Consider the following 27,221-nt stretch of genomic DNA (forward strand, 5'->3'; position numbering starts at 1 on the left):
CGCTTTTGATTAAGACGTTTTGCAGCTGTGGGTGAAATAACTGAACGGGTTCTCTAGAAACATATTTATTTGAATAAAATTTTTTCTAAAACCAGCATTGGGCTTTCGAAAGCTAATACCCAAATTATAGATAATCCAAAACTGAACATAAATATCCCCCAGTAATAGTAAGCCTGAAAAATAAAATAAAATCAGAATTTTGTGTTAGATATTTGCCGTCAATTTATAAATGATGATAATATCAATAGATTCTCAATCTCAGAATGATAGGGTTAGAATAATAGTTCATATAGGTGTTAAAAATGGAGAAGACTGAAGATTAGAACAATTGAACAATTGATAACGGTCATCTTGTTGAACCTACATCTGTCAAATTAGTTGTCATTTTATTCAGTCTGTTTTGCCAAATCACCATGGAAGGATATATATCATTCAACAACACCCGCAACTAATAAACTTGTTTTATCAAAATGGATGTTTGGCAACGTACCGCGCGCTTCGCCACTAAATTTGGTGGCGTCTCTTACATTTCACGGTCGCCATAATCGTACTACCAAGAGGACTATTCGTAATGTGGTGGATACATTTTAGTCCACTGGTTCAGTAAACGATCAACCAACGCCCGTACTTCAACGAAACGGAAGATCTGCCGAAAACATCGTCGCTGTCTGTAAGAATGTACAAGAGAATCCGATCACAGCATATGTAACAATCATCAATGTCACTTCGCTTGGCGGGAGAAGTTCGCGCATATCCGTTGCGTTGATGAGTCCGCCATTTTGGAAGTGACAGATTTTCTCATTCTGCTTTTGTCTTTGTTCTTGTTAGGACATATATGTTACCTGTGTTCTGTGCATATCGTGAATTTTAACTTTTAACATAATGGAAAAACTAATAGGTGTTGGATACGTTTGTGCTGTAAATAGTTGTAAAAGTAACAGTTCAAAATCCAAAATAAGTTTTTTCATGTTTCCGAATTGAATACCTGATGAATCTCTGTATTGTTATTTCAGAGCATTTCAAAATAGAATTCTTGACACACTCGGTAACCTGAGGATGACCAAAAATGAATTTGTTTATTTTATTTCTGACCGGGATTTAAAGCTTATATCGTAGTTACGCTATCAATAAAGAGGGTCATAACTCCCTTGGGACATTATAGATTTTATAATTCCCTCAACCTTTCACAAGTAAAAATAAATAGAAATGAAAACTGAACCATATGTTATTTATTCACGTCATTACAAATAATAAATGTACATTTTGAAATGTTCCCTGAAAATTACTTCCGCCACTGGAAACAATTTCTTCTTTTGTATGGCTGGAGCTTCTGTTCACTACAGTCGAGGTACCTGCCTCTTCTGATGACAAAGTAGACAACATACGCGCCGTTTTATTTCTCAATTCGATGCTATCCTCCAAATACCCCTCCGCCACCGTGGAACTTTTCCAACCTCCGTGTCTTTTTAAGTTAGTCATAGTTGCTCCTGCATTGGCTAGAGCAGTAGCAGAAGTGCGACGAAGGCAATGTCCCGTATAGGAAGATGAGTTTGGCAATCCTAAATACATTGCGATTTTGCTGGGGATTTTCCAAACATGTTTTTTCCAATTGGCTGAGATGTACATTTATTTTGTCGGAAGCTCAAAAAAAATCGTTCAATACCTTTAGGACGCAAAGACATATAAAGTCTTAATAAAGGCAAAGCGGAGAACTCTTTTCATCCACAACTGTAAATTTCTTCGATACACCAGTTTTACTTTCCGGTACGTTCACTACCATAACGAATCCCGGTCCTTTATATCCGATATCTTCATATTCAAAAGTTCCTGACTTCTGCATCCTCCAAAATAACCCATAATCAAAACAACCTATAACAAAAAAAGGAAATAAATACACACAAAAAGAAAAATAAGAAAAAAATTACCTTATGTCAATAAATGAATATCATTAGGAGCGTCCTTTAGGAATCTGATAACATCTTTAGGAGATAAAACAGCAGACTTTTTTCGGCTTATAACTCTTACTCTTCCGTTTCAAAAAAGCCTGTAGTTCATTGAACTTGGTGATATCTCGTTTCTCATGTATAGTCACCATCGATTTTAGCATTGACCATTTAGTCCATAAAGAATTCGGACTATACGTTTCTGACTGAACGAATAAACACAATTACTACCAAATCTACCGAAAAACATAGAAAATTCCATATCAGTTCTTGAAAATATGCCAGAAATACAGTTTCAGTGACATCTTTTGGCATAACATTTTTCCGTGTCAGCCAGTCCAGATATATCTTGTATTCTTTTTGGTTATACGGCTTCACTTTTCGATGGAATTAATGATTCTCTTGCTTGTTCAGCTTTTTTCAAAATATCCTCCATTATATTTGGGGTAGAAAACACGTTTTCACCGCAAACACAGCTTGATAACAAAGTTCTGTTTATAAACAAGTAACATAGCAACAACTAGCAACAAGAAAACTCCACTATAATCAACGGTACCTGATTCAAATATACCGGGAAGGTAATGAATTGATACATTTTTCCGTTTCAAAAATGAACAAAATTTTATTGAAATCGGTCAGAAATAAAATTATCTATGTACCACGGGAATTAATGAGCCTTAATAACCTCAGGCAATTGCTGTCCCTCGGGCCAGAGGCCTCGGGACGCAAACTTTGCCATCGGTAATTAAGGCCCTCCTAATTCCTTGATACATAAATAACTATTATTTCCTCCTTGGAAGTAAACTTCCAAAGCAATTTTGAGAATCTTATTGTAGAAACAAATGTCATTGTAGGATTTGTATCATTGTTTGAACAATTTAAATAAAACCATCCATGTGAAAATTTCTCAATATCTCACCTTTTGAAGTTATATAGTAGAGTAAGATTATTTAATACATTAAAATATATAAATAGGAATTTCAAATCTCAGAAAAATATTGCCAAAAAAAGAAGGAAGAATAAAATAATAATTTGGAGACACGAATAAATGTTTCAAAATGAACAATTTGTATTTCTAGTATTTTCCAGCTACCCTGGAAACCTAGAAGGATCCTCAGTGGGTCAACTACATGATATTGACATTTCAGGAGTGTAAAAAACGTTCTGTGAACGTATTACTAAAATAGAATAAAAAGATTGGAGTAACAAAAGTAAGTTGATGTTTGGATGGAACTTATCTATGTACCTATATATATATGTGACCCATATTTAATGGAAACACCTCCCCAAAATTGTTGTGAATCGATTTTAATAAGGGCATACTACGATATTTTTTCTTAGTCGAAAATAGGGATTTTTTATTAGCGATTTTTTTATTGAAAAAATCACTACGCCACTGGATTCAGAGTGCCTCTAAATAGGTGTGACCAGAATTTCATGAAAAAATATTCATTATTAACAAAGTTATGACAACTCAAAAATTCGAAAACTCACACAGCCAACAGTCACAATATATAATTTTTTTAACGAATTCAACAATAAAGTGCCGCCAGATTAAAAAAAAATGAGTAAATAGTTTTAATGAAAATAACGGAATCACATTCACACAATTCAACTAACAATCAAGTAAAAAATTTTAATAAACGTAACTAATAACTAATTATTGAAATGTTTCGATTCAGTGCAACAATTAATTTTAACTCATATTCTAGTGGCCTCTACTAATCCACCACGTATTTCGATACATGTGTCGTAGCGCTTACGAATGTTTCTGATTACGTTCCTTAGTTCTTGAGGACTAATATCTGCACATACCTGTCGAATTCTTGCACAAAGTTCTTTCTATAAAGTGGCTTCGTCGGTATAAAAATATTTTTTAGGAAATTTCTATTGTTTAAATATTTCCCTTGGCCCATAAACAATATTCCAGGCGCCTTGCTTCGTCGCCTTCTTGAAGTGTATGTAAAAATTTTGGCTTGAAAGGTTTAATATTCTTCGCCTTGAGACATCTCCGAATAGTTTCTCGTGGAATATTCAAATCTACAGTGGCATTCCTTATACTGGCATTAGGATTATTTCCGAAATAATCTAAAATGATTTGATCATTCCTGTTTCGTCTTTGTACAGGATTACTTTTTAACATCATTTTTGTTACTGCACCAGTTTCATTGAATATTTTATTTATTTTATTTACCGTACCGCAGCTAATACGAGGACGATCTGGATGTCTCTCATTAAATACTCTACAAACCTCTCTAGCACTTCTAACGTAATCTCCCGAAAGGCGTACAATTTCAATTTTCTCTCTTACGCTCAATCTTGCAGCCATGACACAAAATGATTCGAAGAACTGTAAGGTGAATATTGTTGACAATAGTACACTTAAATCTTTTACAACTAAGATTTAAATTGAAATATTAGGTCTTAGTTTTAGTTAATTTGCGTGAAAACTTGAATGTAATTCCGTTATTTTCATTAAAAACATTTACACTATTTGTTTTTTTTTTCATCTGACGGCACTTTATTGTTGAAATCATAAAAAAAATATTCTCATGGCTATATCTGTTGATATAGGGTGTTTTTTGTAACTGTTAGCTGTTTGAGTTTTCGAATTTTTGAGTTGTCATAACTTTGTTAATAATGAATTTTTTTTATGAAATTTTGGTCACACCTGTTTAGAGGCACTCTGAATCCAGTGGCGTAGTGATTTTTTCAATAAAAAAATCGCTAATAAAAAATCCCGATTTTCGACTAAGAAAAAATATCGTAGTAGGAAACTTTAATAAACATTTCAAATGTTGTCTCAAGGTAGACCTTTTAGTACTTGACATTTCAAAAAAAAATTATTAAAATCGGTTTACAACTTAAAATTTTAGGGGGGTGTTTCCATTAAAAATGGGTCACAGTGTATAAAAAAAAATACATTTATGTATGTTGAAAAAGAGTTCATTCTAAAATGCAAGGAGAACATCAATTCTTATAATAAAGAACAATCAATTCAACTGAAAGATTAATTAGTAATATACAAAATCATATTTATTTTAGAAAGGTTGATCATAAAGTTTGATTCCTGGACAATTTCTCCTTCATATTCCAGTTGATTAAACCAGTGTATTACTACCGGTGATTTTAGAAATAATTTGGCTGTTTTGTCATTTTTTGAAAACAGCATGTAACCAGATAGAATGTCTGCACAAGGATTATTATATCAATTGAATTTGGGTCCATTCGTAAGGTATATCAAAATTATATGAGCAGGTGTGAACCTGTCCAAAACCATTTCGCGAGTCCTACCCTCTTATCGTCACTTTCCAAAATGGCGTCTAGATACTTTTCCACATCAAAGGCGGCATGTCCAAGTGTCCATGCTGATTGTTAACTATGCGTCGCTCACTATGCGTCGCAGACCACAATCTGGCGAATTTTGCACGTGACTTGGGCCTGCACCCGTACAAACAACAGACTGACCCGTAAACTGAAGGTATACGACTATAGACAACGACACATGTGTTCGCTGAATGGGCTCTGGAGTAGTAGGCAACTGACCCTAATTTACGTCGAAAAATTCTCTTCAGCGATGAGGCACATTTCTGGATAAATGGGTACGTGAATAGCCGGAATTGTCGAATTTTGGACGATACCAATCTACGTGAGATCCGAAAACGTCCAATGCACCCAGAAAACTTCACTGTTTGGTGTGGATTTTGGGTTGGCGGCGTCATCGCCGGCAATTTCCAAGAAAGGTTCGGAATATATGCTTGGTTGAGAATTGTGGGAACAAACATACCTGGCCCTTTCTTTTACGATGATCATTTGAATAGTGAAATGTATCCTCATTTTCTATTCAATGAATTTGATGGCTACTTAGATGAATTGCCACTGAATATCCGTCATGAAATACAATATTTTCAACAGGACGGCGCTCTTCCCATAATGCAGCAATAGTAAGGGAACATTTAGATGCAATATTCTCAAGAAAATGAATTGGAAACAATGAAACAATTAACTGCCCAGCTCGATCCGCAGATCTTACTTCTTTAGATTTTTTTGTCTGGGGATACATGAAGGATAAAGTTTTTTCAACACCAGGTTCAGATATCGACCATCTCAAACAAAAAATAAGAGACGCATGTATTAGTATTAAACTTATTATGCTAGAAAACTGCCACAGAAATTGTCTGGACCGACAACTTAGGTCGTCAATTCGAACATTTAATGTAGAGTGCCATGTAGCTTTGATTTTCCGCATTGGTTTCATTTTTTCCAAAAGTTCATGATAAAATAAATTGTTTTTCTGTTTGATTGTTGTCACTGATGATGGTGGTTATTTCAAATGAAACGCTTTAAAAACATTAAATGTGATATACCCTTGGATTGTGAATTTATCGATCCATCAATATCTGTAAGAAAAAAGACAGGTCGGTATTTAAAAAAAAATTTGATGGTGGCCATGTTGACACGACATGTTAAACGAATATTTATTATTATATCGTCATAGTACACTTCGAATACAATAACATTTTCCTTTTCTATTTTTTGATATTCTCCGAAACAACAATTCCATTCGAAAAACAAACGAAAAACAGCATTTTTAGTTTTCCCCGTATAACTCGAGAAGGGCGAGAGTCCCCGTAAATTTTCTTTGACCATTGTATGGTTCCCGATGACAGTTACTTTTTTTCTCATCCCATCTCTGCGTATCTGTTATGGTTTAGAATATAGCAATGTTAACAGATGATAAAAGAAACGGCCTGTATATAGGAGCATTTTGGGATTTTCAATTTATTTCCATGTTTCATTATAATTAACAACACATTCATGGCAATATCAATAAATATCAACTTTATCGAGACGTTACCAAAACTGGAGGGCATCACAACAAATTTTCAAATCCTTGAAAATAGTCGAACAATTTTCAAAAACATTTTTTTAATCCTATACGCGTTTTGCTATCACCGTAGTTTCATTGATAGTAATAAATAGTACACACGGGATTACAATTCTTATATAAAACTGTAATTTACCTTACTCAATTGATTAATAGTATATGAGATAACTTTTGAACTGAAGAAGAACAATTACACCTAGACCTCCCACCTGCTATTTGTAGAACAACTCAATTGGTTAATAGTTAATGAGATAACAGATAGAATTACAATCTCAGTTCTTGTACAGCAGGTAGATTTTGAGATAACAGGTAGAATTTGTGAAACAATTACAATTTCCGATATTGGACGGTATAGGTGAATTTTGAATATGAATAAAATTATTGGCACTATGAAAAAATATTTGACAATGGTGAGTGGATAACCTCTTGTTGATCGTTCAAAGGGAATTTTGATATTTGCCCGTATTGATTTCCGGAGCCTGATGAAACTATGGTGTTAGCAAAACATGTCTAGAATTAAAAAAATATTTGTGAAAATCATTAATACCGAAGTCAAGAATATTCGACAAATGACTTTGATAACGATGTACTCAAAAAATTATTGCTGGCAAAGTGCATTCGAAAACTATAAATTACAACATAGTTTATATTGAATAACTGCTTGATCCGTTACGAAGTTAAATGTCATTCAGGTCAAGTGCAGTCAATAGTAATGACGTGTTGTTTTCTACAGATACAGTGTAAATCTGCTCAAAAGTGAAAAAAATTAGATAAGATCCTAATTTTACTCTTTGAATTCATGGTTGAAATCGGAATGATGATATTTGTAGATGCATGGTTATTATTCAAGTCACATCACTTTATTGTGACTGGACAGATTGGGAAATTTAATTATTGAGTTTACAATACCGCAACACGTATTGCTGTTTACAATAGCTTCCTCAAGCTATTGTAACGATCGAGAAAGTTATTCAGTTTATAAAACCACAACACGTGGTTTCGCTATACAATAACTTTCATGCGCGTATAGTATGAAAACGATTGAGGAAGCTATTCAGTTTGAAAAACCGTAACAAGTGTTTTTTATATAGAATGGCTACCTTGAGCGTATAGTATGATAACGATTGAGAACGTTATTCAGTTCACAAAACCGCAACCTCAATGTATACAATAGCTTCTTCAAGCGTATAGTTTGAAAACGATCGAGAAAGTTATTCAGTTTATAAAACCGCAACACGTGTTTCGCTATACAATAGCTTTCGTGGGCGTATAGTCTGAAAACCATTGTGGAAGCTATTCAGTTTGAAAAACCGTAACAGGTATATGCTCTGCAGTTTCATCATTTTCCAGACAGAGGCGACACACACTGTCTTTGTCCAAGTCTCTGCAAGCTTCGAAGGGTGAATAAACGCCTTGGAGTGAGCCAATTCTGGAAGATTCTGCCAGAAGTCCATAACTCTTCTTGCCATCCAGGTGTTAGGTGTCTGTTTGGCAAAGCCCAGGTTCTGGTCCAATGGATCCGCTTGTAGCACCCTCCTTTGCAAGAGAGTCAGCAGCTTCATTGCCTTCCAGGCCAGTATGGCCAGGAATTCAGACCAGAGACAATCTGTTAAGTCTTCCTATCGAGGAGAGTCTTTTTTGGCAGTTTGCTACCAATTTAGACGTTGCTCGGTGGGAGCCAAGAGCTTCCAAAGTCGCTTGACTGTCCGAGAATATTTTTATTGACTTGTGAGTGAGATTGGATTTATCCAATCTCTCCGCATACAATTCAATAGCGTAAATATCCGCTTGAAATACAGTCGCATAAGTTCCTAGGCAGGTAGATAACTCTGTCCGGGGTCTGCCACCAGAAACGGTAGGTGTTTTTGATCCATCTGTGAACCAACAACTATCTGCTCTTAATATTTCCTTCTCCCGCAGGATCCAGTCCTCTTTACTCGGGAATAGTACTTTATAAGGCAGTTCGTAGCTGACAGTTGGAGGCATAAAGTCAGAGGTCATTTCCAGAATGCTGTGACTTCCAATGTCAACCAACAGTCTGTTGCACTCTGCATTGAATTGATTTGTGCAATTGGCAATGTGCACAAGTCTCTATGCAGTCCATCTAGCCTCTCTTTCCATAAAAATGTGGAGAGGAGGTAGATCCAGAAGGATCTCCATGGCCGCTGAAGATGTGGTACTGATGGCACCACTGATAGCCAGACAAGCCTGCTCTGTAAGCCAGAGAGCTTCGCTTGGGCCGTTTTCTGTGAAGCCTTCGGCCTCCAAGCAATTGCACCATACGTGATGGATTTGTTTGGGACCTAAAACTCAAGTTTTACCACAAATCCTTCGACATGTCCATAGAGACATTCTGGCTTTGTGTAAAACATCTTCCAAGTGAGCTTTCCAGGTGACTCTTTTATCAAGGACAATGCCAAGATATTTCACCTCTGTTTCAAATGGAATGACCACACCATTGAGGTAAAGTGGCGTTAGATCGTCCAATTTTCTTCTCTTGGTGAAGGGGATTTACACAGTTTTGCTGGGGTTGACAGACGTCTGCTCCCTCAGGCACCAACTGTGAACAACGTCTAACGCTCTTTGGAGGATATTACAAGCTACTTTTTTCAGAGTAGATAAAGATATTTCTCCTGAATAATTTGTAGGCAGAATACTCAAAAACATAAGTAAGACAATGTAAACATTTGGGTAGACATCTCGAAGACTGCAGATTGTACATCTTTCATATTTGCTGAAGAATCTTCGAGTTGACAATGTAAATGAATACATTCTTTCCCTAATGTCTCTTCCAAATCGTCTTTCAATTCGTGTGTATCTTATTTCAGACAAATTTTCGAAGAAATTGAGCTTTTCATATGCACTTTCATGCCCGGCAATTGCACTCTTAAAGTATCTGAAATAGGTTAATCAATATTTATGGGAAAATTTTCTTGTCCAAAAATAGATGTTCTTTCATTGAACTGTGACTCATCTGGCTGAATTTCGTTTTTTTTTGCGAATAATATTCTGACAATAATAATCTTGGATTCCAGATGAATTATCAGTACTAGCTATTACCCGCGGGTTCGCTCGCATTTATGCCATTAAATAAGTGCCAGTACAATAGAAATGAATCAATATGAGAACTATATTTTAATGCTTGGCTGGGATTATCAATATTTAAAAATTATTACATACGATGAAGTTTTGAAAATTTAAAATATGCTTTATTGAATTGCAACAACAAGTGTTGAAAATATGAAATAAATGATTTTTAAATTGTTTAATCTTATATGCAAAACATTTTTTTTAATGACAAGTATCGTATGTTACTTGTAATACCTTCAATAATATGTGTAAAAAAAATAATTTCGCGTGAAACCGTAACAAACAAACTTACATTCGTATTTATAATATTAGTAGGATCCTATAGAAAATTCATTACAAGAATTAATTTGGACTCATTTCCATAAGAGACTTATTTTTACTTCCATTAATCTCTGATAATTTGGTATTTCAAAAATGTTGCCGCCTCTCAAATCATGGGTATATGATATATGGTTATGACATCTAAACCAAAGTCCATTCGTCCCAAAGGAAGAGCCAACAGAGCCAAGACCAAGATAGCACGCCAAGTTCGATCCAATGTCAACGTTTTGCTCACTGTTCCTTCAGATTATCGTGGCGTAATGCATCAGTAGTTCTTGCCATATGGTCGTATGGTCAATAAGGAGTATTGTCCGAGAATACCTACCACATTGTCTTGAAGTTGTGCGTCGCTTGCGAGAAGCAATATAGTAGGGGAGCCCACAATGTAAAATGGGGATTTACTCGACTGTCATAGAGACATATTAGGTTGCAAAGCTTAGATGATAAGACGAAAAAATGATATATAATATATAACATTTCATCGGTGGGGGAAGCGGTTATAGATTTTTAAATATGTAAAAAAAATACTGTTGCATGGACATACTCGAGCGCGTCAGACATTGATAGCATAAATGTCCTACGTATTTTTAATAATGTTGGTATGTTAATCTGATCGTTTGCATGATGCGGGTGGTTGTACGTAAGGGTTTAAAGTGAGAAGAAAAAAATTCAATCGAGCGCGTCAGATTTTCTGAGTGCACCCAAAAAAAGCTCTCATTCAATAATCTGACGATTTCGATCTGACGCAAACTCGCGGCCATTATTATAATGTGCAAAAAAAATTCACCATTTTGAAATTCTCAAGCGCGTCAGATTAAGATATATATGGTTCATCTTTATGTTCTAGACGTGCTGTCTCATAATCTGACGATTATCTAGAGGGATTCGCCTAATCTGACAAAAAAATATTTTTTTATTTATTTTTTCAAATCACTGAACTCAAATAATTGAAAAGCTCAGGAAATAGCACGCAAATAAATAAGCGTATGTTTTTTAAGTACAATACTTAAATGTATAAGAAAATAATTTTTGAAAAATGCTCAAAAAAATTTAACGAGTCTCTGTGATCAGCTGTGATGGCGTCATAGCAACAGAATTCAGAGTGGGGACGGAGTGAGAGAGTAACAGAAATTTGGAGAGGGAAATACAGGTGCACGCATTAAACTTTGTCGACGAATTTTTGCGGAAATCGTCAGATTATAAATTTTTTCGTTATCCTTGAGTTATTTCCTTTAAAATAAAAAAAAAATTAGCTACGCTCGAGAATATCGAAATGACGTTATTTTTTACAACTTTGCTGCCCTCCCTTTCTTTGCGTCACTCTCAAATTGTCAGATTATTGGAATATACACTTTTCAGCATGTAATTAACTTGCCCTACCTTAATCTGACGCGCTCCAGAATTTCTGATGATAAATTTTTTTACTGATCTGATCCTTTATCCTTCACGGGCGGCCTTATATATGGGGCTCATATTGGTGGAGGTACTTAACCGGGTACAAGGTATCGCCCTGTATAATAATCTGCCGCGCTTCAGTAAATCCCGAAATCCCTGCTTGGGCTCCCCAATTAATACGAAGAAAATGTTGTCCTTGCTTGATCGTGATTTTTTGGCCAAAAACAACACTGTTATCATGCCTCAGCCACCGTTTTCATCAAATTTGCCCCCCTGTGACTTCTTTCTGTTTCCAAGATTGGAAAGACCCATGGATAAATGGCATTTTTCGACAATTGGGAAAAATAAACTTCAGGAAATTATGTACCTAACTAAAGCACTATTAGATCGGATTGGATCATGAAAACATCCTCTTTCCCAGCTGAAATTTAAAATATCTTAGGTATGGCTGATTTAATCAGGTAAGCTGTGCAATTATGTGATGTATTGAAAAGTGATTTCCATGTTGAAAGTTTTATTCGAAATTCAAAAGTAAAAACAGTTTTGGGTGTTATTTAAAAAAAAACTGTTGATTTATAATGCGACTTTTTGAGATTTGTTACATTAAATTATAAAACAATGAGTTGAAATGAATATCACATTTTTCACTTTTTAAGCGACTCAATTATATACGCCTGTTGAACAGTAACTTGGAAATTATTCATCACTCCGCTGCTTGAGGAAATAGACTACGAGTATAGTATCTTAAATTCATAAATAATATTTATACCTCTCAGGGAATATCGAACATAATTCGGATTTGTACCTGTTGAATTGAAATGCAGTGAAATACTTACCAAATTAAACACCGTGAAATAAATTGATGTTTTCTGGGAAAAAACTATCATATACAATGACGTTACATGAAGAATGTAAATGCTGTACGTGAATTTGTTCAGTACCTGGAATATTGGATACGACAGTATGGTATTGACCACACCTGAAATAGAAACATTGATTTCACTGAGGTTATTCAATAAGTTATATTCATTCACATTTTGCTATTTTGCTAACTTGAGATCCATCAGTATTGATTTCCACAACCAAATTCATAGTTTTAGTTACTAGAAATCAATTATAGCGATTTTTTCCCAAAAATTGTGTAACTCAGCAACACAAAATTCTAAGCAGTTGTGCTGAAAAATTCGTAGGCTAACATAGAAAAAATTCTTCAGAAAAATTACATTTTATTATTCAATGCAGTTGCCTTAGAGGTCGATGCAACGATTATAGCGGTCATACAATTTTTCGATGACATTTTTTTAGTACGATTTGTTTTTAGCCTCAAAATAGGTCTCAGTTTCAATGACTACCTTTTCATCGGCGTTACATTTTTCTCCAGCGAGCATTCTTTTGAGGTGTCAGAACAGGAAAAAGTCGCTGGGTGCCACATCTGGAAAATACGGTGGATGTGAAAGGAATTTGAAGACCAATTCATGCAATTTTGCCATCGTTCTCGTTGATCCGTGAAACGGTATGTTGTCTTGGTGAAACAACACTTTTTTTTTTTAATGGGGCTATTTTCCCGCGATTTCTTTCTACAAATGCTCCAGTAACGTTTTGTAACAGTCGCTGTTGATGGTTTTTCCCTTTTCAAGATAATCGAAGGATTATATATCCTGCGCATCTCAAAATACTGATATCATAATCTTTCCAGCCGACTGTTAGGCCTTTGCATGCTTTGGAGTCGGTTCACCACGAGGAGTCCACTCGGATGACAATCTTTTTGATTCTGATGTACAACGATGAAGCCAAGTTTCATCCATTATCGGGGAGGGTGGGAGAGCTTCAAGCACTGTTCAGAATAATCAATTCGTTGTTGTTTTTGGTCGCACATATAGATATTCATGCATGATCTGTTTAATAGGTTTCTTTGATATCTTAAGAGCTTCAGCTATCTTGATTGACTTCACTTGGCGGTCATCCAAAATTATTTACTTGACTTTTTTGATGTTTTCGTTGGTGAGATCCTCTTTGGGGCGTCCACTGCCTGCATCGTCCTCGGTGCTACTTTTACCTCGTTCAAAAGTAGCAAACCAATTCTCAACGGTAGATGCCAAGGATGCCATTTCCAAGTAATGTTTATCAAGCCAACCTTTGCCTTCAACAGTATTTTTTCTCACTAAAAAGCAATGCTTTAAAACACAAAATTCCTTTTCATCCATCATCATCCATTATAAATTTTCTTCAAACTAACAAAAGAATCATCGCTAAAACCGCACCACAGTGAGTCCCGTCACTTGTATGGACTACCCAAAATCCACAAGAAGGATGTTCCGCTCAGACCGATCATTAGCTCCAGAGATTCAGCTACTGAAAACTTGCCAGATTTTTATTGCCAATAATAAAACCACTGCAAGGAAAAACATCATTTTTTGTGAAGAATTTAAGGCATTTTGTCGAACTACTAGAGGCAATCGAAGTCACAGAGCAGGATCAACTGATCAGTTTCGAATAATTAATACAGTTAATTGTATGGTTTTCCTATACAGGGTTTTACAAAAACCGCGACACGTGTATAGCGAAACACGTCGTATAGTAAAAATCATACAATTAGTTTCAATATGGATTTTCATCAAGTATCGGCCAGTGAAAAGCCTCTACACTTCTACACCGACGTTCTTGTCGAAGAAGTACTTCAAATCATACAGAGGAAGCTATCCGAATAGCCGAGGGATTAGTTACTACTATAATATTTTAATTTTCTCACTCAGCTATCCAAAGATTGGCTGAATGCTTATGCCCGTTAGGGTATGCACACACAAAAATAAATCTTGGTAATTATAAAAATAATAATGGGAATTATTCTACTTTGGACCAAGGTTCTTGGTCTTTCACCATATCCACCACGTATAGCAATATTTAATACAAATGAAAGGAAACAACACTAAAATAATATTGTGCTTATTGTTTTCTACTATTATTTCTTCTATCTTGACGGCCCGAAATTTCCCAACTTTTCCAAGTCGAATAAACAGCGAAAAGTTGGAAATTTTGTGAAATTGTCACTTCAAAATTTGTGGACTGTTCAACTGTTCTCTTACTTGGGAAAATTAAACTTTTTTGGAGTTTTCAAACAACTCAGAATTTCAAAGTATGGAATCTCCAAGTTATGCATGTTGGGAAATCCCAACCTTGTCTTGGTTCTTTCCCTTTCCTGAATACCTCCTTTCTTCTCTCATTTTTATTTTTTTAATTTTTATTCATTTTTTTACTATTATTTTTTCTATCTTCACTTCCAAACGTTTTCCCAAGTCGAAAAAGCAGGGGGGAGCTCCCCCCCATCCCCCCCATGGCGACGGCCCTGCATGGGAGTGCAGAACTAAATACATTCTTGAAGCACATCAACAACTTAAGTCCTTCTATCATTTTCACAATGGAAAAGGAACCGACATTAAAACATCTGTATACCGAAAACCAACTCACAGACAGTATCTGAACCAGAAATCCAACAACCATTAATCGACTAAGAGAGGAATTATCATGATTCTAGTAGACCGTGCTCTCGGGCTTTGTAATACAAAGGATGGTCTCGAAAACGACCTTCAACAGAATGGTTACTCAAAAGTGATGGTGAAACAGACTTTGGCTAGAAGACAGCAAGAGCTTCACAAGGAAGAGAAGCCGCCACAACCAGTACTTGTACTTTCCTACATCAGAGGATTGTCAGAAAGGATAAGAAGAATTGGGTCCAAGTATAAAATCAGAACCTGCTTTAGATCTGGGAACACTATCCGTAGCAGCCCTCACGAAAACCAAGCGACCAAACGCAGACTGCAATTCAAAGAATTGCATTTACCGGATAGGCTGCGAGTGCGGAGAATCATATATCGGTGAAAATAGGAGGCCATTGGAACTTCGCATTGCCGAGCACATGAAACACACACAGCGAGGAGAAACCAGCAAATCAGGAATAGCAGAGCATATTTGGTCTCATCAACATAACATCAAGTGGGATCAAGCTGAGATCATCCATAAGGAGGAACACTGGTTTAGGAGAAAATTCAATATGTTGTCCAACAACGCATTAAGCCAAGCTAGCGTAGAGATACGCAACATATGGAAACCTATAATCAAACGGAACACGACCAACTGTTGCCAAACGGTCAGCTCCAGCTAAAACCGATAAAGCGCAGAGAGGGAAGAGGGAATAGGTGAAATCAGTCAAATGACCTATAAATAGTCAGACCTCGGAGGAATAAGTCCAGTTATCACCCGAAGACGATTTTAGATATTAACAATCAAAACGTCGTGAAGTCACGTGGCTTGGAATCTTTAAATTTTTAAATTCTCATTTATTGTTAATAATTCTCATCTCGTGTTTATAGTTCAATTTTTTGATTGTTGCTTGTATTTTATTTCTTTGTAATTTCATTTTGTTTGCTCAATATGATTGTTATTGTTCAGCCAATCCTTTTAATTTATATCATATTAGACAATGGAAGTCTGAACTAATGAAATGTAACAAAAATTGAGTCACTCAAAATGTTCCCATCCCAAAAACTAATAGTCCGATAGCTGTGAAATTGTACACTATCTTTTGATGGTTTATTTTAACTAAAAATCATATGGATTCAATACTAGTAGCCTAGTACTGTGTTAGCCTAGGAACTTTCAGCCCATCTAGTATAAGTAGGTACAAGAAATGATATAAAATTGAAGGATGAGAGTGATACGCCTCTCGCAATATATTTGATATATCAACAATTTCGTAGTGGCTCTTTGAATAAATTGGAAGTTAAAGCAATCATACCATGTGAAAATACTTATGTGAAATGAAATCTCAATCGTTCAAACTGAAAAAAAAACTAATTGGAAATTCTCAGTAGAAGTTTTTTCAGATACGAATAGAAGAATCTGCTAATAACTACACGGAAAAAAAAGATTTGTTACTTCAAAGAAATTTATTTAGTCTAATTTATTTCATCATTTTGATTAAATATCATTCATTCCAAACGACGTGTGTATTGTATCGATTAGATGATAATTTTGCGGAGACAAAATTAAATTCTCATTTTAATTTCTCTAATATTTCAATTCAAGAGGTCTTTTACTTAGTCAAATGAATTGTGGATCATTTCAAGAATAAAATTTATTGAGTTCTCAAAATAATTCGATTAAGTCAAACAATATAATTTCATCAAATCAAAAGTACGTCTGTTGAATGAAAACTTTCCAATTCAGTTTAGCAGTATGGGGTGCTGATTCGACACTAATATATATTTGAATCAGTTGAAAATGTATTTTCACTTCAACAATACATATCAATACATTCAACTAAATTTGGAAATAATTTCAAGCTTATGGATAATTTCATTTCAATATATTAATTATTTGTTGGCTTGAAAAACTAAATTATTTCCTTGAAAGAAATGATATAGTTGAAATAATCCTAAGGAATATAACTGCCGTGGCAGCATTGCCAAGATTGTGATAAAATAGAATAATCTACTTCTCACTGCAGAAAAATAGGGACATGGTGTTTTTTTATTTTTCTACAGCAAAAGAAGCTTTCAAAATAGGTTGTATAATTTGAGCCTTGCTTTTAGGTAGATATTTACAAGCGTTTTTCCAGCCAAATGGAGCTAACGTTTCAGATGCATATCAAATAATAATAATCTCTTTTTATGTACAATCACACTATACTGACGGAAAGAGCTGTAAGTATTATGATTTACAACTGAAACAACAAACATAAAAGAAATAATGGTAAAATCAACTTCAAATACATTTGTTGTCGTAATTTCGAAATAAAGGCATCGGCATATCGGCAACCCTGTTCTTTATGAGTGCCGGTCGGCACCATTTGTGTTTGCGCAAGATCCATAAACTAATCACGAATATGAGAATAAAATGTGTTTTGCGTTTTGCAAGTAGGTAACTGATAACAAGAGGTTAGCGGTTTACAGTTTCTTTTCAATTACAGTGGTTTGAAGTTTTTCCGTGTTTTCACAGGTATGTTGGTATTTATATACTTTATTCCATATTTTGAAATAATTATGATTAGCATGTATTGGACATCGTTTCTTGCCTCCACAAAAGTGGCTTGAAGTTCTCTTTCTCTCTCTATATTTAATGGCTTTTGCTTCCATTGAGGCGCATTAAGCCATGGCTTGAAACTTGAAGTTCTTAGTGATAAATGACTGGAGGAAGGCTTCGATGTTTTCAATTATCTTTTTAAGAAAGTGGAAGTTGGTGAGTGAAATGATTATCGTTGAGAGGTAGGTTAAGCAGGTATGAATACACTGGGTACCTAGTTGGCCTTCAATCTTTGGATACGGAGGGATTGGAGATTTTCAGAGCAAATACAATTAGGGTGTTTGCCACAGAAATAGGTGTAGGTAACCTATACAATGCAATTTCCAATTGCAAATTTCTTACTCAATAAATAATTGAATGGCGCCGTAAACAATGATTTCATTTTCATCCGGTATAATAGTTTATTTTAAAAATATGAAGATTTTTTCTTTAAACAATATTGTGAAATTATTAGTTTTCACTCGTAATACTTTATTAAAATCGGTAGGACCGAAAAAGGAAAGTTATTTGTAACATATTTACAGAAATGATAACATCCAACAAAACTGCACGAACTCAAAACATTCAGTATCTCTTTTATTTTTAGAAATGGAGGAATTTCTGAATGATTTAGGATTACACGACCTGGTTGGCATTTTTAAAGGTAAAAAAATACATATATTTATCTCCCACTAATATACTTTAAACACATACTTTCCAAACAGAAAATGATGTAACCTTAGAGATTGCCAAAAGACTGACTGATGAAGAAATAAAAGAAATTATTGCCTCAATTGGCAAACGAAAAATATTTAAAGAAGCAATTCATAGAATAAATGAAGAATCGTATATAACAGAGGTATGTCTTTCATTCGTAACTTTTATTATGAATATGTATACCATTACAATTAAAAACATTCAGTTTTCTCAAATAACTATTTATTTTTCTGATTTGCTGTAGATACTTATTATTATTGAGGTCTGCACCTAAGTAATTAAATGCTAGAATTCTCAAATTTAGTAGATTTGAAATCCTGAAAGTTATGGTTGGAGAGCTAAGTAAATTTTGTCATCACAGTCATATTTTAATCAAATTATTCTGTGATGAAGTACGTCATTGTTTTTTCCTATTATCAAAAAATAAGGATACCTCGGTTTGTTAAATTGAATTTGTACAAAAAAAATAATAATTATATTTTTCTATTTCTATGAGATAATATCCAAGCTAGTTAGTAGAAATTGATCCAATAGTATTATTGCAGAAATGTAGACAATCACTAATTTCTGTTCTCTTTCATTTTAGAACATTACTTCAGATTTCGAAATCAACTCCAATTGTTTTTTGGTAGATGTCACCAATAGTGATAATGATAACACGTCTTCACTTCTTGTATCACACTCGCCTTCAACATCAGGAACTTCCACCAAATCGATTGACTACCACGAAGCTATTGTTGAAAACCATAGAGAAGTTGCTTTTTGTGGATTGGAAAATGCCTTCAAACCCATACTATTTCCGTACTTTGATCTCAAAACATTATTGGAGTCCTCTCCTTTAGGATTACTAGTCATAAACTATTATGAGAAACATAACTGTCTTGATAATTCAAAGAGGACACTCTTGGTAGATATTGTGTGCAAAAAAATTTATAATTATGTTGTAAAACACAGACTCATACATAGTGATTATAATGTTCTTACAGCAAAAATTATAACACTTTTTCCAACAGAAACTGCTGGTACATACTACGTACCAGCCGTCTCAAAAAGGAACTCTATCACAAATAAGCCACAGGTAGCCAAAGGACGTTTGGTTGATAAAATCCGAAACCTTCTGAGGTTGAGTAGAGACATTCAGAAAGAAAAAACTGTTTCAATACCCAAGGTCAGTCAAATTAATATAGGTGAAGATATTAAAGAATATAAATCTTGGCTCGACACTAGGATTGAACCCTGGTCGGAAGTGATAGAAAAATGGAAATGCACTTTTAATATGAGGAGAATAGCAGTGGCTAGCACTGTAGATGATTTTTTTTCTCAGTGGCCGATTTTGAGAGACCCTCGAGCAGTATTGTTGGTATGTCTGTCATAATTTCCAAACAGATTCTAGTTAAAAAAAAAATATTCTATTCATTGATTCAATCCTGATTTCTGTTTTTTTTTTCAGATAAACATAGATTACGACCTGATATTTCCAGATGCTCCTACGGTAGCTTTACAAATCGATTGGTTCCATTTCATAGAAAAAATAATAACTTTGAAGGGTGGTTCCATTAGGGACAAGAGAGCCCTTCATTTAATAGAAACTCTAAAGATAGAAGACATTTCAGATGGTAAGCCAATTTAAGGTTTATATATGTATCGTCCCTAAATTCTTCCTTTAAAAAATTTACTTTATATTGAATATCATCCATACCATGCAAAAAATTGCAGGGTATGGATGAAAATGCGTTTTTCCCAATCAAAAGTATCCCATCATTTTTCTATTTAAATAATTCAACTTTTGTTGCAGATACCAAAGTTGCACTGCAGTTAAGTTTGCTTCCAGTTCTGGTGCCTCCTAGAGGTAGAGCATTGTTGAAGACAAAGAAACATTGGAAGTTTTCATCTGCGGAGGTACTGGATAGTATATTGATGCATGTCAAGGTAATGATACATTTGAAGAATGATCGTTCTATTACAAAGATATATATATATATATATATATATATATATATATATATATATATATATATATATATATATTATGTATATATATATATGTCTGTATATACATATCTGTATGTGTATATATATATATATATAGATTCACAGGATCTCTCAGTCAAAAAATCAAAAATGAAACTCTGCGTTACTTAGCCAAGCTTTCGCTTCTAATGGGAAGCTTCTTCAGGGCCTATAATTTAATGAGTTGAGCCATTGAATAACATTACAAATAATACTTACAGTAAAAATGAGCGAAAAGCAATAAATTGAACATATAAATTGACGAGAAAGTTATACATGTATAGGAATTTTTATGGGTTTGACAAATGTCATACCTTCACATAAATGTAATCAATGTCAGTTCTCTTATTCATACAATCAGAAGACTTATTAATTTCAACCATTTCAAGAAAAATGGGTTGGAAATATTTTTTTCTGAAATGGTTGAAATTAATAAGTCTTCTGATTGTATGAATAAGAAAACTGACATTGATAATATCAGCAATATATACAGTAACTTACTGGAACTACATCAAAAACATAATAATAATGAAATTGTATCAATCAATAACTCTTTCTTCAGAGTCAAAACTTATGAAATCATCATACCCATTGAAAAATGACATTTATGTGAAGGTATGACATTTGTCAAACTCATTAAAATTCCTTTACATGTATAACTTTCTCGTCAATTTATATGCTCAATTTATTGTTTTTTTTTTTCGCTCATTTTTACTGTGAATATGATTTGTAATGTTATTCAATGGCTCAACTCATTAAATTATAGGACCTGAAGAAGTTTCCCATTAGAAGCGAAAGCTTGGCTAAGTAAAGCAGAGTTTCATTTTTGATTTTTTGACTGAGAGACCCTGTTAATCTATTCTACCGTACATTTCTCCAGTCGCTAAGATTATCCACTATATATATATATATATATATATATATATATATATATATATATATATATATATATATATATATATAAAACAACACTGCTCAAACTAGAGAGTAGAGCCTAGAGGATGACAGTACAACCAGCTGTTGTTCGTCAAATACCCTTTGTCTTCCTTGATTGCATTATCTCAAAAGATGACTAATTGCTGGGATGCATTTTCGAAGAGTAGGCCTTCAATTACACTACTTCACCGAGCTATGTTGTTCATTATACATTTTTATTTTCATTTGTGAAAAAAGTATTTTGTATTATTTTGTATATGTATTATTTTGTAGATCCCAGGAGACATCGAAAAATCAATATGTGATTACAGAGAGAAAATGTTTGACATGAATCAAACTGTGCAACCTTACATCCTTATTGAAGGGCCTAGTCTGCAAGAAATCAAGTCTGTCTATGTGGTAGTTGACAAAATCAGATATCAAACTGACAGTATTCTAAATGCTGTGGATTTGACCTACAAAATATTCCATGTTGCCAATGCTTCCTACCCGTCCAATCGGAATATTTATGGTTGTTAGTTCAAAAAAACTATTTACAAGGTATCAACCCCTCATGACAAAGTTATTCCTTATATATTACATATTATTGAAAATCTCCAACAAATGTAAATAAGTTTGGGAAAACCTTTGGATGAATATTGTGCGAAAGCATTTTATTATCGTAAAAAAACATATGTTTTCCAATATCGGTTGAATCCCTTATTAGTAAAAATGAAATGCCACATATGTGATTCGTCTTTCAACAATCCTAACTTGTATATATCACATCTCAATTATCAGCATGATATATCTGACAAATACATTTGTCATGAAGTTAATTGCCACCGTGTTTTTAACAGACGAAATGCTTTCAAAAGACACATTATTTTAAATCATTCAGATGGTACTACTGAAGTTCACTCATCTTCATTAACCAGTACAAACTCATCAATAACAACTGTTGATGATTTAGTAAATGTTGAAAATATCTCCACTCCCGATATTAAATCTTTCATTTCTTCAACCAAACCTAATGTGACGTTAGCACAAAATTCGAAGTTTGATATAGATTCATTTTTTAGTATTTTGCGTTCATCTGTAGAAAAATTCATTGCTTTACTTTATTCTTCACTAACACTGAATCGTTCTGTTATACAGGAAATAATATCTGCTACTTCAGATTTGTTATCATCAGGAATTTTAACTGTGATCAAGACAAATGTGTTATCTATGAATCAGTCAGAAATTGATGAAGTCTTTACTGCATTGGAAAATCCTTTTAAACATCTTGACACGGAATACAAGCGATTTAAATATTTTGAAAATTCTAATTATTTCATTAAACCTGAACAGTTTTTGATAGGCTCAGTTCCAGAAACACATAGAAAAAATCAAACAATTTCAGTGGGTTTAAAACAGAAAGTTGGGTATTTTGTACCTATCAGAGCACAATTGAAAGTATTACTAGAAACTCTTGGACTTTATACATTGATGACAGAGTATAGAGAAAAAGTTCTCAAAGAGAAACTTTCAGAAGATTCTTTTAAATGTAATATAATGCAAGGTGATTTGTGGCAAATGTATTTGAATAAAGTGAAACATAAAAATGTGTTTCCTCTCATAATATATTTTGATGAATTCGAAACTTGTAATCCTTTGGGAAGTCATGCTGGTGTTTATAAGCAGGGTGCAGTTTATTTTTCCATAGCTTCCTTGCCTCAGCAGTATACCACTAGATTAGAAAATATATTTTTAGTAATGTTATTTCATAGTGATGATCGTATCACATTCGGCAATAAGGCAGTGTTTGATATCCTCATTAATGAATTGAAATATTTGGAAGATAAAGGTATCGCTATCAATTGCAACGGTAATGTGGAACAGGTTTATTTCTCAATGGTATTATTAATTGGTGATAATTTGGGATTACACTCCTTATATGGACTTGTGGAGTCATTTCAGGCTAATTTCTATTGCAGATTTTGTAAATGTCACAAGCATGATATGAAAAAATTATGTAAAGAAGAACAGACACTTTTGAGAACTGTAGATGAATATGATGAAATGGTTCTGGAGAAGTCGTATGGTATTAAGGAAAAATGTGTATTTCATGATTTACCAAATTTCCATATATTTAATAACCTGACATGTGATATAATGCATGACTTATCTGAAGGTGTTCATCGATATGGCTTAGCTAAAGTAATAGAAAGTCTCGTTAGTCAAAATTTTTTTAGTCTAGATTATTTAAACCAGAGGATACAATTTTTCAATTATAATTCATCCGAAAAAAATAAGCCCCTCAACTAAAAGCCAATCACATAAAAGAGGGATGTATAATTTTATCATCTTCTGAAATGATGTGTTTGGTTTTGAACTTGAGACTCATTGTAGGAGATTTAGTTCCAGAAAATAACGAAGTGTGGGGATATTATCTATTATTATTGGAAATAACAGAAATAGTAATCGCTAGTTCAATTTCAAATCCCACAATAGAATTACTCAAATCTTTAATAGAACAACATAATCACCTATATGTTCATCTTTTTAAAGATAATTTAAAACCAAAATTCCACTTTTTACTTCATTATCCTAGAATTATTAGCAAAGTCGGTCCACTGTGTAATATACAAACAATCAGATTTGAAGCCAAACATAAAGAACTGAAAACAACTGCCTATGTTACTAGTAGCAGAAAAAATGTTTCACTTACTCTTTCACTAAGATCACAACTCAAGTTTTGTCATCGTGTAATGTCCCATCAAGTTTTGAAAGATGTATCACTCTTAGGTAATATATATGAACTCCCGAAAGATGACCAACAATTAAAAAAACTCATAAATGAATCAAATTATGATTTCTGCATCAGTTGGTTTGAGTGCAATGGTATAAGATATAATAATCAGTCTATTTTAATTTATGATATAATTGATAACATTCCCCAATTCTGCCAAATTGTTCATATTGTAGTTTATGAAAATGATATATTTTTCATGATTTCTCCTCTGACTACAGTGAACTTCAATTTACATTTAAGAAGTTATAAAGTTGAGAGTTCCCCAAACTGCTTAAAATTGGCCAAGTTTCTTGATTTTAAAAATAATGTACCTACTTGTTTGAATCGTTTACCGAATGGTGAAACATATGTTTTCATTTCAAAATCATTATAATTTGGTTTTGCTTCCCTTATTTTTATTCATTTAGGAGACTGAAAATCCAAATATGTTAATGTTTTAGATAGAATTAACCAGCTGTAAAGAATTTTAATTTTTGTTAAATATTTGTAGAAATCCATTATAAATTTATTAGTTGTTTGAATAAATTTATTACTACAATTTCTTGATTTTTATTTATATTTTGTTCATTCTCATGTTGAAAAATTTTCCATGGCATTTACATAATCAGTTCAGAATATGAAATATTATCCGCAAGACTCCCATCAGCAGCTGATTAAAAAATCGTGATATGTAAGTAGATCAATAATCCAGTCGAGAAAATGATACAAATTGTATTTCATGTATTAAGAAATTGGATTGTTGAACAAACTATAATATATTCTCACAATTATTCTATAACTTGATCTATGTCAATTGGAGATTCATGTAAATTCGATCACTGACTCTCTGTATTTCTGATTCTGCCGAAAAGTACTTTTCTCAATACTAAAACTATGTAATGCTTTTTATCTACAAATTTCATGTATAATCGAATCAGCATCAGCAGGAGATAACAACAATCGATGGTCTAATGATCTTTTTTATGGGAAAATATTTGACGGTAAAAAGCATATTAAAGTTTTAGAGAAGAGAAAAGTAATTTTCAGTAGAACCGATCTGAAGCTCCGTTACTACCAACGAGATGCTGGTACTCAAATCAGTATAATATTTGGTTGATTGAATCCAATAACCAAATTCAAACAAGAGGGAAGGATTTTGATTTGTAACTTTATTTCATTTGGTTCATCATTATTCATACTTATTTTGAACTTTCGAAATGCTTTACTCTATCAGCAAGATACTCACAATGATGTATAAACATTGTTCGTTCAACTACTATTCATTATTAGTTCAACAAAATCATTACTTCAGTGGAAATCAAAACAAGCAAAGTTCTCCATCATCCTGCAGATATATTATGTTTCTTCAACATAACTTTCACTCAAATAGAAAATACATTTGATTATTTCAATCAGATCCACTATTTCACCCATCTTTAAATTTTGTTTGTTTAATAGAATATTCGAATTACTCTAAATCATTCTCACTATCAATTAGACAAAATATTACTTGAATTCAATTCTTCTTTGAATTGAAATAACTAATGGATGTGACTGTTTCAAACAAATATTTGTTTGATACAATGAACATATGCTTGAAGAAATAGTTGGGAGTCAAGAATTCTTTTTTCTTGCATCAACAAAATATTTTGTCGTGCATATATGACACTTTTATTTCTTTGAATGAAGTGAATTTTCTTTCATTTAACAAATCTTTTTTTTCCGTGTAACTCCCTCAAACAATATTGAATTACAAGTGATCATTGTTGGCTTTTTCGATACATTTGGTATTTGTTTTTATTTTCTTGACAAGATTTTATTGATAGTCATTGAATCTATTCCTTTATTTGAAAAGACCGATAATGGGGAATGTTCCTGACGAAAATCAAGTAGTTTTCATAAAATAGTTCTAAAACAACCTTTTTTTTCTGTAAATTATTTAAATACTTAAAAAGATGAATGAAATGATGCATTCAACATTCAAAGCGATTCGTTTCTATTTCACCATTTGGCAACATCGGTTATAGCTAATAAAGGACAATGAATCTGTTACCTGTATGAGACAAACAAAGGTGACATATCTCAGAGGCGTGCTGTTCTGTTTACTTATGTTCTGAGTTCTGAGACATTCTGTGACGTATGACATTTTGTGCACCTAACCTATATAACCTAACTCTATATAAATAAATAACAAAACAACTGTTGTTTATGTGGCTTGTGGAGGTGGTATTGAACTATAATTTATATTTTGCCTTAATTCTTGATTTATAAAGATAATTTTCTTTTTTTAAAGTAGAATATCTAGGTACGTATGAATTATTTCAAATTGATATAGGCGCTGTTGCCAATATGTGAATTAGAAACAAATCCCTTTAAAAATTAAAACCCAACATTGAGGAACATTCCCCATTCTACACCATGTGACATTACCTCCTCGATTAGTACAGCATGCCCAGATTATCCATCCAATAGCTAAAGCCCATGCTGGTCTCACGAGTGCGATGTAAAAAGAGTTTCCTAACCTGTCATAATACGGTGTTCTCAAGGTGCTGTGACCTCCGAAAACACAGGTCAGTATTACCCCGAAACTACATATCCAGGTCAGAAGCGATAATATCTGTAAAAATAACTTTTTAGTTATTTATCAAACCTTCAATTCAATCTTCACCTTTGGTATTTTTGCATATTTGGAAGAGTCTCTGGTGAGGTAGTAACCGAGCATAGCTCCTATAAGCCATGGCGAAGCCCTGTTGTGGGTTTTCAAATAGTAGTCATTCATGTAAGTTTGAACGGGAACCCTGTTGAATTCAACCATAAATGTTTCAGTGATGATAAACTCTTATTAATGGTCATCTGGTTTGAGTTATTTTTCATAGATCACCATCAATATCAAAAACTTTTGTCTACGTCGTATTCTTACGTTGGGTTACGTTGGCAAAAGTGCACTGATTCAAATGACACCTATTTCGAATAAATTGAATAAGTATTCACCGAGATATTACAGTTTAAAGTAGGCTCATAAAAACTGATAACGTTTGAAACAACTCACAACCTGATCATAGTAGAATAATACAACCAGTAGGCTCTCTTACCACGTGATCCGTCCTAG

General features: G+C 33.5%; 2 protein-coding genes across 5 annotated transcripts; one reads left to right on the forward strand and one right to left on the reverse strand.

The window, feature by feature from the left end:
• Positions 1-49: 49 nt before the first annotated feature.
• On the reverse strand, positions 50-26,910 carry LOC141486981 (nose resistant to fluoxetine protein 6-like). Of its 2 annotated transcripts, none has more exons than XM_074185582.1 (4): positions 26,781-26,910; positions 26,543-26,729; positions 12,474-12,616; positions 50-173 (listed from the first exon to the last, which is right to left on the reverse strand). In XM_074185582.1, the coding sequence occupies exons 1-4, from the start codon at positions 26,889-26,891 to the stop codon at positions 66-68; spliced, it is 549 nt and encodes a 182-aa protein (XP_074041683.1). In that variant the 5' UTR covers positions 26,892-26,910; the 3' UTR covers positions 50-65. The 2 variants fall into 2 exon arrangements, with proteins under 2 accessions (XP_074041683.1, XP_074041682.1); XM_074185581.1 differs by lacking the exon at positions 50-173 and adding an exon at positions 1,967-2,149.
• On the forward strand, positions 17,433-23,864 carry LOC141486979 (uncharacterized). Of its 3 annotated transcripts, none has more exons than XM_074185576.1 (7): positions 17,433-17,631; positions 18,302-18,358; positions 18,420-18,553; positions 18,998-19,771; positions 19,862-20,027; positions 20,207-20,340; positions 21,631-23,864. In XM_074185576.1, the coding sequence occupies exons 2-7, from the start codon at positions 18,304-18,306 to the stop codon at positions 21,874-21,876; spliced, it is 1,509 nt and encodes a 502-aa protein (XP_074041677.1). In that variant the 5' UTR covers positions 17,433-17,631; positions 18,302-18,303; the 3' UTR covers positions 21,877-23,864. The 3 variants fall into 3 exon arrangements, with proteins under 3 accessions (XP_074041677.1, XP_074041679.1, XP_074041678.1); XM_074185578.1 differs by lacking the exon at positions 17,433-17,631 and adding an exon at positions 17,649-17,871; XM_074185577.1 differs by lacking the exon at positions 17,433-17,631 and having other exon boundaries at positions 17,649-18,358.
• Positions 26,911-27,221: the final 311 nt, after the last annotated feature.

Source organism: Leptinotarsa decemlineata, unplaced genomic scaffold, assembly GCF_025532065.1.
Source record: "Leptinotarsa decemlineata unplaced genomic scaffold, Ldec_3_MD MMD2_tig00027589_RagTag, whole genome shotgun sequence".
In the NCBI taxonomy this organism is placed as follows: domain Eukaryota; kingdom Metazoa; phylum Arthropoda; class Insecta; order Coleoptera; family Chrysomelidae; genus Leptinotarsa; species Leptinotarsa decemlineata.

Excerpts from the sequence above, each read along its gene's own strand:
- LOC141486979 (XM_074185576.1), top strand. The coding sequence starts at position 18,304 with ATGGAGGAATTTCTGAATGATTTAGGATTACACGACCTGGTTGGCATT. Across the intron at positions 18,554-18,997 it reads AAGAATCGTATATAACAGAG|AACATTACTTCAGATTTCGA; the intron begins GTATGTCTTTCA and ends CTTTCATTTTAG. Across the intron at positions 19,772-19,861 it reads ACCCTCGAGCAGTATTGTTG|ATAAACATAGATTACGACCT; the intron begins GTATGTCTGTCA and ends TTTTTTTTTCAG.
- LOC141486981 (XM_074185581.1), bottom strand. The coding sequence starts at position 26,891 with ATGAATGACTACTATTTGAAAACCCACAACAGGGCTTCGCCATGGCTT. Across the intron at positions 12,617-26,542 it reads ATGCTGTACTAATCGAGGAG|GTGTGGTCAATACCATACTG; the intron begins GTAATGTCACAT and ends TTTCTATTTCAG. Across the intron at positions 2,150-12,473 it reads ATTTCACGGTGTTTAATTTG|TCAGAAACGTATAGTCCGAA; the intron begins GTAAGTATTTCA and ends TTATTCGTTCAG.